The following is a 12,484-nucleotide window of genomic DNA, read 5'->3' on the forward strand; positions in this document are numbered from 1 at the left end:
ATGAAAATAGATAAGTCCCCTGGGCCGGATGGGATTTACCCTAGGATTCTCTGGGAGGCTAGGGAGGAGATTGCAGAGCCTTTGGCTTTGATCTTCATGTCGTCATTGGCTTCAGGTATAGTGCCGGAAGACTGGAGGATAGCAATTGTTGTCCCCTTGTCCAAAGAGGGGAGTAGAGACCATCCTGGGAATTATAGACCAGTGAGCCTTACTTCTGTTGTGGGCAAAGTTTTGGAAAGAATTATAAGGGATAGGATTTATAATCATCTAGAGGGAAATAAATTGATTAGGGATAGTCAACATGGTTTTGTGAAGGGTAGGTCGTGCCTCACAAACCTTATCGAGTTTTTTGAAAAGGTGACCAAAGAGGTAGATAAGGGTAAGTCAGTTGACGTGGTGTATATGGATTTTAGCAAAGCGTTTGTTAAGGTTCCCTATGGTAGGCTACTGCAGAAAATGCAGATGCATGGGATTGAGGGTGATTTAGCAGTTTGGATCAGGAATTGGCTAGCTGATAGAAGACAGAGGGTGGTGGTTGATGGGAAATATTCAACCTGGAGTTCAGTTACTAGTGGTGTACCTCAAGGATCTGTTTTGGGGCCACTGCTGTTTGTCATTTTTATAAATGACCTAGATGAGAGTGTAGAAGGATGGATTAGTAAATTTGCTGACGACACCAAAGTTGGAGGAGTTGTAGACAGCGAGGATGGATGTTACAGTTTGCAGAGGGACATAGATAAGCTGCAGAGCTGGGCCGAGAGATGGCAGACGGAGTTTAATACGGAAAAGTGTGAGGTGATTCACTTTGGTAAGAGTAACAGGAGTACAGAATATAGGGCTAATGCAAGGACTCTTAGTAGTGTTGACGAGCAGAGAGATCTCGGGGTACATGTGCATAGCTCCCTGAAAGTTGGCACTCAGGTTGATAAGGTTGTTAAGAAGGCATACTGTGTGTTAGCTTTTATTGGTAGAGGGATTGAATTTCGGAGCCGTGAGGTCATGTTACAACTGTACAAAACTCTGGTGCGGCCGCACTTGGAGTATTGCGTACAGTTCTGGTCGCCACATTATAAGAAAGATGTGGAGGCATTGGAAAGGGTGCAGAAGAAGTTTACCAGGATGTTGCCTGGTATGGTGGGAAGGTCTTATGAGGAAAGGCTGAGGGACTTGAGGTTATTTTCATTGGAGAGAAGAAGGTTACAAGGTGACCTGATTGAGGCATACAAGATGATCAAAGGATTGGATAGGGTGGACAGTGAGAGCCTTTTACCTCGGATGGTGATGGCTAACACAAGGGGACACAGCTTTAAATTAAGGGGTGGTAATTATAGGACGGATGTCAGAGGTAGGTTCTTTACTCAGAGGGTAGTAAGGTCGTGGAATGCCCTGCCTGCAGCAGTTGTGGACTCACCAACTTTAAGGGCGTTCAAATGGTCAGTGGATAGGCATATGGATAAATTTGGAATAGTTTAGGTTAGAGGGTCATTAGATTGGTTCCACTGGTTGGCGCAACATCGAGGGCCGAAGGGCCTGTACTGCGCTGTAATGTTCTATGTTCTATGACTCAACCTTTTGTGAGGTATCTTGTTGAACATTTTCTGGAAGTCCAAATACAACACATCTATTTGTTCCCCTCTATCCTCTCTGGTTGAGATTTCCTTGAAAAACTCTGATAAGTTAGTCAGACATGATTTCCTTTTCATTAAGCCATACTGAATCTGCCTGATTAGATTATGATTTTGCACTGCTGGATGTACCCAGCAATGCAGGATGTGCCCACCATTGTGAGATATACCCAGCACTGCAAGAGGTACCTAGCATTTTGGGATGTATCCAGCATTGTGAGATAAACCTAGAACTGCGAGATATACCCAGTACTGCAAGATATACCCAGCATTGTGAAATCTAACCAGCACTGCAAGATATATCCAGCATCGTGAGATATATCCAGCACTGCGAGATATATCCAGCACTGCGAGATATATCCAGCATTATGAGATGTATCCAGCATTGCGAGATATATCCAGCATTGCGAGATATATCCGGCACTGAGAGATATATCCAGCACTGCGAGATATATCCAGCATTATGAGATATATCCAGCATTGCGAGATATATCCAGCACTGAGAGATATACTCAGCATTGTGAGATCTAACCAGCATTGTGAGACATACCCAGCATTGTGAGATATATCCAGCATTGTGAGATATATCCAGCATTGTGAGATATATCTAGCACTGTGAGATATATCCAGCACTGCGAGATATATCCAGCACTGCGAGATATATCCAGCACTGCAAGATATGCCCAGCATTGTGAGATATATCTAGCACTGCGAGATATATCCAACACTGCGAGATATACCCAGCACTGTGAGATATACCCAGCACTGTGAGATATACCCAGCATTGTGAGATATACCCAGCATTGTGAGATATACCCAGCATTGTGAGATATATCCAGCACTGCGAGATATACCCAGCATTGCGAGATATATCCAGCATTGTGAGATATATCCAGCATTGTGAGATATATCCAGCATTGTGAGCTATATCCAGAATTGTAAGATCTAACCAGCATTGTGAGATATACCCAGCATCGTGAGATGTACCCAGCAATGCACTGCTAGATAAAACCAGCACAGAGAGCTGTGCCCACCATTGTGAGGTATACTTAGCACTGCAAGGTGTACTCAGCATTGCGAGGTATACCCAGCATTGGGAGATATACCCAATACTGTGAGATGTATCCAGCATTGTGAGATAAACCCAGCATTGTGAGGTGTGTCCAGCATTGTGAGATAAGATAAGTTTTACTTATTGCCACAAGTAAGCTTACATGAACACTGTAATGAAGTTACTCTGAAAATCTTCTTATCACCATGCTCCAGTGCCTGTTCAGGTACACTGAGGGAGAATTCAGCATAGACAATGCACTTAACCAGCATGTCTTTCAGGCAGTGGAAGGAAACCGGAGCACCTGGAGGAAACCCACGCAATTTGGGGAGAACGTGCAGACTCTGCACAGTGACCCAAGCCAGTAATTGAACCCAGACCCCTGGTGCTGTGAGGCAGAAGTGCTAATCACTGTGCCATTGTGCCACCCAACATTGTAAGCAGAATCCAGCATAAGAACATAAGAACATAAGAAATAGGAGCAGGAGTAGGCCATCTAGCCCTTCGAGCCTGCCCCGCCATTCAATAAGATCATGGCTGATCTGTCGTGGCTCAGTTCCACTTTCCCGCCCTCTCCCCATAACCCTTAATCCCCTCTCTTATCAAGAACCCATCAACCTGCTTCTTAAAAATATTTAGCGAGGCAGCCTCCACCACTTCAACGGGCAGGACCCATTGTCAGATATATCTAGCATTGTGGGATATAGCCAGCAATGAGAATAAAGTTTAAGATATAATGGAGCGAGTCAATCACCAATGTTGTGGGATAAGGATATTTGCTGTCCAGAGGGGGTTTTAAAGGAAGGAGTTCTAATCAGTGGTATTCATGAGGGGACTAAAAAAAAATGTCTGGCTATAGTAAGCCTGAGAAGTTTGTAGACAGAAGAAGTGATTGTAGGAGTGATAGAAAATTGTGTAATGCATGTGTTGAGGTTTTCTTTGGAAATGGTGGAGGTGGAGTCACAGGTGATAGTGATGCCTACTGTAGTTGAATAGCTTGGAGTAGATCAAGATACAGAAGGAACACAACTAGAAAATCGCGGATCGTGAGATAATGGGATCACAGCACACAAGATGAAAGAGGAGGAGGAGCCTAGCTCACCAGATATGAGAAATGAGATACAATTAGATAACACTATCTTCTGTGAGATGGTCCACACTGACAAGAAAGGAGATAAGGAAGTTGAAATTGCAGAAAGGAGATGCAAAGATAAAACAGACCTCTCACATGATGTACTAAAGGATTAGAAGCCCAATGTATTCCTGAATGTTTTTATGTGAAGGATAATACATTAATGAGAAAATGGAGACCTTCTCCTGTTAACATAGATGAAGAGTGGCTGGAGCTCCATCATGTTGTACTACTACCTGAGTCTAGAAAGAAATTGTGCAAATAGCCCTTCCATTATGGGGACATTTAGAAATAAGGAAAACTCAAGTGAAGGTACAGTTTTACTGGCCTGATCTACACAAATATGTAGATAGATTTCGTCAAACATGTCACGCACATCAAATAATTGGAAAGCTGCAAGCTGTAATAAAACATGGTGTGGAGATACTGGCATTGGACTGGGGTGGGCACAGTAAGAAGTCTCACAAACACCTGATTAAAGTCCAATGGGTTTATTTGGAATAAACTGCTCCTTCCTCAGGTAAGTCACTCTAGAGAGCAGAAATCCGAAAGCTCGTGATTCCAAATAAACCGGTCAGACTTTAACCTGGTGTAGTGAGACTTCTTACTGCAATGAAATGGGCACTTTTAATTCCTATTGCAGGTTTTAAGGAGCCTTTCACATGAGTTCTGGAAGATTGGGTTGAACAAAAAGTTGCAATCAAAACTTAAGTGATGATTATGGATGCATCCACTAATTTCCAGAAGCCATGACATTAAGAAACATTACAGCAAGAAGAGTTGCAGATGAATTGACCAATAGAGTGACCAATGGAAATGCAATCAGATTGAGGGTCAAATTTTGTGTTAGGATTGTTTAAGAAAGTCAAGAATAATTTAGGAACATAAGAAATAGGAGCAGGAGTAGGCCATCTAGCCCTTCGAGCCTGCCCCGCCATTCAATAAGATCATGGCTGATCTGAAGTGGATTAGTTCCACTTTCCCGCTTTCTCCCCAAAACCCTTAATTCCCCTGTCTATCAGAAACCTATCTACCCGTGACTTAAATATATTCAACGAGGTAGCCTCCACCACTTCAACGGGCAGAGAATTCCAGAGATTCACCACCCTTTGAGTGAAGAAGTTCTTCCTCAACTCTGTTCTAAACTGCACCCCCCCCCCCTCATTTTGAGGCTGTGCCCTCTAGTTCTGGTTTCCTTTCTAAGCAGAAAGAATCTACCCTATCTATCCCCTTCATTAAATTGTAAGTCTCTATAAGATCCCCCCTCAGCCTTCTAAACTCGAACGAGTACAGGCCCAGTCTATTTAATCTCTCTTCATAAGCTAACCCCCTCATCTCCGGTATCAGCCTGATGAACCTTCTCTGTACTTCCTCCAAGGCCAATATATCTTTTCGCAAATAAGGGGACCAAAACTGCACACAGTAGTCCAGCTGAAGGTAAAGCAGTTCGATTCATCAGTATATCATCCAGAGTCACAGGCATCTTTGGAGAGATGGCATCAGACTTGAAAGAATGATGAAAGCATATCGTTAGAATTACCCACATGATTAGCACAAAGGAATTCCAATTTTACCGTTTGCCATTAGGGATGCACCAAATGACTCTATGAAATATAGCCCTTTTGAATTGGTCTAGGGGCATTGAAGTAGAGTAATATAAAACTTACTCTATAAAAGCCCCCTGTCTTAAATTTGCTATAGTAAGTAGATTAGGTTAAGGTAAAGATTACAAGGTGCCTTATATATAGAATAAGGAATCACCATGTGCCCAATACAATATGCAAAGGTATTGTCTGTATAATCACAATTTAACCAAGGGTGATGAAATTAAATTGTACTCTTAATGTGTTTTGTAAACCTTGGCCAATGGGCAATGGGCAATCTAACTGCTCAGCATGATGAGAAATGGACAGTAGTAGACAGACCAAATTCTTTTGAGGCATGGAGTATAGAGAGCAGTTCACTTTATCAGTTTGTGTCAGACAGCTGCAAGTTAATCAGGGCTTTGGAATATACTGGAGCACATTAGCTCATGGTTAACGAGGTTGGTATAGTTACTCATGCTGACAATGGGACTGGGTATAAGCAAAGGGATTGGCTCCCTTTACCAATTAAAATTATCCTTGAATCTACTGGATTTATGTAGTTGGGTTTCCTAGTAACGAGGGAAGAGCTTTCAGTGCAATGGACTAATGAGCTTCTAATCCTGCTGATAGATAGAGCATTATTGGCTAAGATAATAATGTGCAATATTGTAATTGGACCCTCCAGTTTGGGCAGGAAATCAAAGTGTTCAGAAGAGTATATCAATCTCACACTTGTGCTATTATGTCAGGAAGTGTTACCGGTGTTTGCTGACTATATTGTCTCCTGATGCATGCATTAGCAATAAACTTCTTTTCGCTCTGTAATTACATGCTGTCTTTTGTGGTCTCTGTATTGGTTGAGTTCAACTGAGTACCACACCCTCACAGAGACACCCAGGAAAATTCCTCTTACAGACCTGAGGTAAGAGGACCATTCAATCTGATGCAGGAGAAGATGTTAAGAAGTGAGAAACCACACTCTATTGTATCAAATTTCAAAGAAAGACTGAATGGGGCTTGTGAATTGGTGAGGGATTAATTAAAAACATCACAGAAAGTGACAAAAACAGAAACTAATAAGAGACTTGCAGTTTTGTCTCAGAGGGGAAAATGCTAGTTTAAATACCAGTGTCGCATGGACCATTAACAGCTAGATTTACTAAACTGCATCAAACTGAGAAAAAAACTTAGTGACCTGAATTATCTGGTTAGCACTCCATTTAGAAGAATATCCCACAGAATATGTCACATAAAGATGCTCATGAAATATTTTGATGAGGAATAAGACAAAAACAAGTTGTATTGATATGAATGATGCAGAGAGAAGAGTTAGTCTGAAAATGACTTTCCTCAAATAGAATTGCGTAATGAGGAAGTATTTAGAAATTTTAAAACATTGAAGTTATCTTTGAGATAAGAATGAAAGGATAAAGAATGGTGTGAAGTGAAGTGTTAAAGGGTACAGAATGGTGTAGAGTGATGGTGTTAAAGGGTAAAAAAATATTTTCCTGGGGCTTGTTGGAGTTGACAGCTCCACCTCCAGATGGACCAATTCTGTTTCATAACTTTTCCCTTTCTTTATTCATGGACTGCTCTGTTTTTCACTCTGATGTGATGAATGAGTGTTACAGGTATGTTCTTGTTTATCTCCTTGTTTTCAGGTGGCAAGTTTGTTCTTGACTAGCCAGGATGTAATGGAGATTGTGGGCGGGGGGAGCAGCCAGGGCAGGGGAGGAAACAGGTTTCTCATGAAACTTTTTAGTTTCTGTTTCTTGCTGTCTCGATTACAGTCTGTACAGCAGGCATCACCCTGTTAAGAGGTTGAGTGCGAAAGTGTTAAGATGAATTTCCTTCTGCCAGTTCAACAAAGTTATCTTAAAATCATGATCACAGGATGTGCGTATATTTCTGGATGCTGATATCTCTTTGCCTCTCTGGTGAAGTTATTGCTCTGGGTTTCTTGTGAGGTTCTCAGCAGTGATTCTATGTGGACATTAAACATTTTGTGATACTGTGCAAAACAAAGTGACCACTGTAACATGAATTGAGAATCGCAATCTCGAAATCACTCAATGCAGCCAAGACAAGACTTTCAGGAACTGATCCAGTTTTCTGTCAGAAATAGACAACAGGATCCTTTCAGAGGTACGTGTTTCATTTTATGCTACATCTCAAAAAAGCAGTGGAGGAAGTAAAGAGTCGGGACACAAAGGGACAGTGTGAAGACAAACAAGGCGATCTTACCAAAAAAATTCTCAGTTCTGAACAAGGGTGAAAATGGGAAAGTTTCAGATCCATTTTTTCGGTGAGGACACAAGTCCAGTCTTATGCCACTCTGGAAAAAAATGCAAAATCTACATCCCACCAGTAAGGACCTAAGCTCACTGGAAAGCCAGCAGCTGACATAAGAGGGTGCAATGACCACTGGCCTCCCTGACCAATCACCCCCACCCCTCCCAATAGACCCTGTCCACTCAGGCCCCTTGGTGCTGTCCAGTACTGATGGATACTGCCAAGGTGGCAGGTGGGCAGGGCAAAGGTGCCACTTGCCCTACACCTCCTTGGAGTTCTCCATGGCCTCCAGTCCTACCAGTGAGACCATCTCAACAGATCCCTGTTGATAAGGACCATACGTGATCCTTGCCGGTGAGGACATTCATTGCAAGTGCACCCTTTTCAGGTGTGAGGCTGATCTTGCCATATAACTGGACGTGGGAAGATTGCGATAGGCGAGAAATAGGCAAAAAATTGGGTGCATGCCCTATCTCATGATCTTACCGGCTCACTCCATCCATTGACCAGTGGGATGAGAAGATCGCCTTCAAAGTAAATGGAAAAGTAATGTTTGCGTGTCAATGAAGGCAGGCAATGGGTTTTAGGAAAAGAATCCAAGGACTTTGGGCCTTAACATTTGAAGGCGAAGCTCTGAGTGATGGTCGAGAACACAGAGGTCACAGTCGGAAGAACAGAATTAGAAATGTAGAAACAGGAGTGGGCCGTTCAGCCCATCTAGTCTGTTACACAATTTAATGAGATTATTGCTGACTTATGGTTTAACTCCATATGTCCATATATCTGCCTTTGGCCCATATCCCTTAATACTAATAATAATTTTGCTGAACAAAAAAAATCATCTACCTCAGGTTTAAAATGATCTCGCATCAACTGCCGTTTGTGGAGCAGATTTGCATCTCTACCACCATTTGTGTGTAGAGATGATTGCTAACTGTCCACCTGAATGGGCTGACCTAATTTTTAGACTATGTCACCGAGTTCCAGAATCTCCAGCTAGAGGAAATAATTTATCTTTACCTACCCTGTCTTTTCCTGTAAGAATCTTGAAGACTTTGATCAGATCACCCCTCAACCTTCTAAATTCTGGAGACAATAGGACTTATTTGTATATCTTCTCATAATTAAACCCTTGAAGTCCAGGTTTCATTTTTGTAAACCCTTTTACAAAAGGGGTGGTGCCCTGGTCTGCTCAGTAACTCCAGGTGGGGTCGAACCAGGGTTTTGTGCAGTTGGGGCATAATCTCTGCATCCCCATATTCCAGTCCCCTCAGTATAAAGGCCAGCATTCCATTAGCATTCTTGATTGTTTTCTGCACCTGTGTGTGGCATTTTAAAGATCTATGTACCTGAATGCCTGAGTCTCTTTAACAGCTATTGTACTTAACTTATACCATCTATAAAGTACTCAGATTTTTCCTTTTTTGGTTCAAAATGAATAACTGCAATACTTGCACAGATTGAAATCCATCTGTCCAGTCATCTGAAATCCATTTTGCCCATTCACCTAGTCTCTCAATATCGCTTTGTAATTTTTTGCTATCATCTATACTGTCCACAGTGTTCAGGTGGAGTAAGGATTGAGTTGCAGAAAGATAGGGAGGAAGGGCTGAGGTTAGTAGCAGATTTAATGACAAGGATTAACAGTAATGTTGGTGGACAGGTCGAGAGAATCTGTCAGAGGGAATGGATAGGTGGGACATTGTGAGGAAGGGGCATATGGGTGGATAACACAGCCGGCTTCATCAGGCATGTGAACCATTAACCTGATGCATTACAGCAGCGTGTGTACTATCCACAGGGTGCACTGTAGTAACTTAGCAAGTCCTTAACAGTCGCACTTTCCCACCGTCAACCTCAACAACCAGAAAGACAATAGCAATAGGTGCATAGTAAGACCACCATCTGCAAATTCCCCTCAAAGCCACACATCATCCTGAGTAGAAAATCTTGTCGTTCCTTCATCGACTGAATCAGCTTTCTGGAACTCCTCCCCTGGCTGCACTGTGGGTGCACTACCACCACATGGACTGTAGCAGCTCAAGAAAGTAGCTCACCACCATCTTCAAGAGCAATTTGGGGTGGGAAATGAATAGTGAGCTCACCAATGATGTCCACATCTGAGAATTAATATTGAAAAAGATCACGTAGCTGGAGAGGTTAAGAGAATAATACAGATGGTGATTGGGATTCAAATCTCAAGCACAGAATAAAAAAATTGGTGGGATCAGATCCTACTTTGTAAACATTGAAGAGGTATAGGAGGGAAGGGCAGTTGATCAGGACAGATTGGAAATTTGACCTTACAGATAGCTGGACAAACAATGAGCCAAAGAGTCTCCCTCTGTTCTTTAAAGATTCACTACTATACTGCTTCATAATATCTCAATTTTTCTTCTAGGGAGACAAATTGCAGTAAAGAAGAATTAAATAGATAACCATCATAAAAAGTTAGCAACCGCACCTGTGAAAATACTTGAAGAAAAGTTCCAATATTGTGTTCAAAGATGAACAAATGTACCGACCACAGTATCCATCAGATCCTGTTTCCCACCATCTACATTATTGTCTTCATCATCGGCCTGCCGACTAATCTGCTGTCCCTGTATCACAGCTACCTGCAGATCAGACAGCGGAACGAGCTGGGAATCTATCTCTGCAATCTCACCATCTCAGACTTGTTATACCTCATTTCCTTGCCCTTCTGGGTTCAGTATATGCTGCTGCATGATGACTGGGTCCACTCTCGGGCACTCTGCACACTCACTGGTCTGCTCCTCTACCAGAATATCTACATCAGCATTGGCTTCCTCTGCTTCATCTCCATTAATCGCTGTCTTGCTGTTGCCTACCCTCTGAAATTTAAATTCTTACACACCAGGAGGGCTGCAGTGTTGATCAGTGTTCTCATCTGGCTTAAGGAGATACCTGCCTGCAGTTTTTACATCCACTCCCAGGTTCTCAGTACAGACAAGGAGAATGACACCTTGTGTTTCGAACATTATCCGATGCAGACAGAGGACAGATATTTAAATAGTTACAAGCTCTCCATTGGGTTCTTCCTCCCTTTGATTTTATTTCTTATTTCATACAAGAAAGTGCTGACAGTTGTCAGTAAGGTCCGTGGCATTCAAGGAGAGCAGAAATTGCGAATTAAAAAATTGGTTTCTGCGTCAATCATCATTTTCCTGGTTTGCTTTGCTCCTTATAACATCCTCCTGATGGTTCGGTCCATATTCGAGCATGACTGTGGGTTTGCTGATAGTATTTTTGAGGTTTATCATATTGGTGTGTTGTTGACATGTTTAAACTGTGTGGCTGATCCCATCTTGTACTGTTTCATATCGCCAAGTTCACAGGGCTGGTTAGGCAAGTTCCTGAATCCTATTACAAACCTCCTTCCTTGCAGAAAAACAGAAGTAACTGAGGTCCCAGATATACAGGCCAAAACAATGGTTACGAATAGAACTGAAATAACATGTTAAGGGTACCAGGATGGGGAGGAATAATAGGCAGGATTTTACAGCCTCCCTTGTCCTGAAACTGTAAAATTCCACACGAGGTCAACAGACCTTCCCATGCTCTACCCCTTGCCAGATCGGATTTCCGGGGGGGGGGGGGGGGGGGAGGGCGGCGGGCGGTGGTAAAATTCCGGCCAATGTTTCTATTTAATGGGTGATGTATATGAGGAGTTAAAAGGGAACATTGCACAACCTTGATTTATATTTCCTCTAGTATAAGAGATTACAGGGTGAGTTGATGGATGTATTTTAAAGCATAGTCAGAATTAGGTAATGTATATAGAGAGAACAATTGCATAAAATTAATTGGGTTGGAGTTTTGAAGGAATGGGATTAGTTTAAGAATTTCATATGGGAGTTGTGTTTCTGATAAAAGTTGTGATTGAATTACATGCATCAATTTAATTTAGATTAGGGATTCTGGTGGAGATTGTGGTTGGACTAGAGCTTCACATAAGGACTGAGATTGGAGTATAGTTTTGGAAATGGTTTAGGGTTGGATTTGAGTTTCAAGGTGAGACTGTGTTTGGATTAAAGTTTTTTGTAAAGTATTGCACCAAGATCAGGATTTCAGTTAAAAATTATGTTGGAATTTTGGTTGGCTGGGATTGAACTCAAGCTCCTTGTAAAATACTGCAGTGGGAGTAGGGTTTCTGGTGCAACGTAGGATTGGATTAGAGCTTGGGGCTACATGATGGTATGGCCTTGTGAGAAAATCCAGTTTCTAAATGCAATGTTTTTATTTTCCATATCTTTTCACTTAAATTGCTCAAATCCCTGAGATTGCTATCTCTTAGATTTCCTTTGCCCTTTTGTTTTTGTGTACAGTTGGGGATAAAGTCCATAATTCTTTCAAAGTCTCTAAATAGTTAAATGCAAAATAAATTATGTACTCACTATGAAACTCTGGCTCCTATAATAGCTTTTGATCTGAAGGCATTTAAATTATAAATAATGTGAACCTCATTTCTTATATTTTCTTCACCTGAGGATAAGCATATTACCAGGTCAACATTTATTACCCACCCATAATTTGATTGAGAACCCTCCTCTCGAACTACTGAAGTCCACGAGATGTAGAAACTTGCAGTGTTATTAAGGAGGGAGTTCCAGGCAATTGACCCAACGAAAGAAATGGTGATAAACGTCCAAATTGGGAAGTGTGTGTGGTGTTTGTATTAGTCCCAGTATTCACCGAAAAGGAATACATTCATCTTCTACTATTGTACGTTTGACTTATTTTGTTTTTTAATTCTATATCCAATGCCCTCTCAAGA

The 12,484-nt window shown here is 41.8% G+C and overlaps 1 protein-coding gene across 1 annotated transcript; it reads left to right on the forward strand.

The window, feature by feature from the left end:
• The first annotated feature begins 7,167 nt into the window (after positions 1–7,167).
• Positions 7,168–11,306, forward strand: LOC145352205 (G-protein coupled receptor 68-like). The gene is made up of 2 exons (XM_080201936.1): positions 7,168–7,539; positions 10,088–11,306. Exon 2 carries the CDS (start codon positions 10,194–10,196, stop codon positions 11,169–11,171), a length of 978 nt encoding a protein of 325 aa, XP_080058062.1. The 5' UTR covers positions 7,168–7,539; positions 10,088–10,193; the 3' UTR covers positions 11,172–11,306.
• Positions 11,307–12,484: the final 1,178 nt, after the last annotated feature.

This window comes from Carcharhinus amblyrhynchos, chromosome 14 (genome assembly GCF_965287045.1).
Source record: "Carcharhinus amblyrhynchos chromosome 14, sCarAmb.v2.hapA, whole genome shotgun sequence".
NCBI lineage: Eukaryota > Metazoa > Chordata > Chondrichthyes > Carcharhiniformes > Carcharhinidae > Carcharhinus > Carcharhinus amblyrhynchos.

Bases quoted from the DNA above. Each gene is read 5' to 3' on its own strand.
- LOC145352205 (XM_080201936.1), top strand. From the start codon at position 10,194: ATGAACAAATGTACCGACCACAGTATCCATCAGATCCTGTTTCCCACC.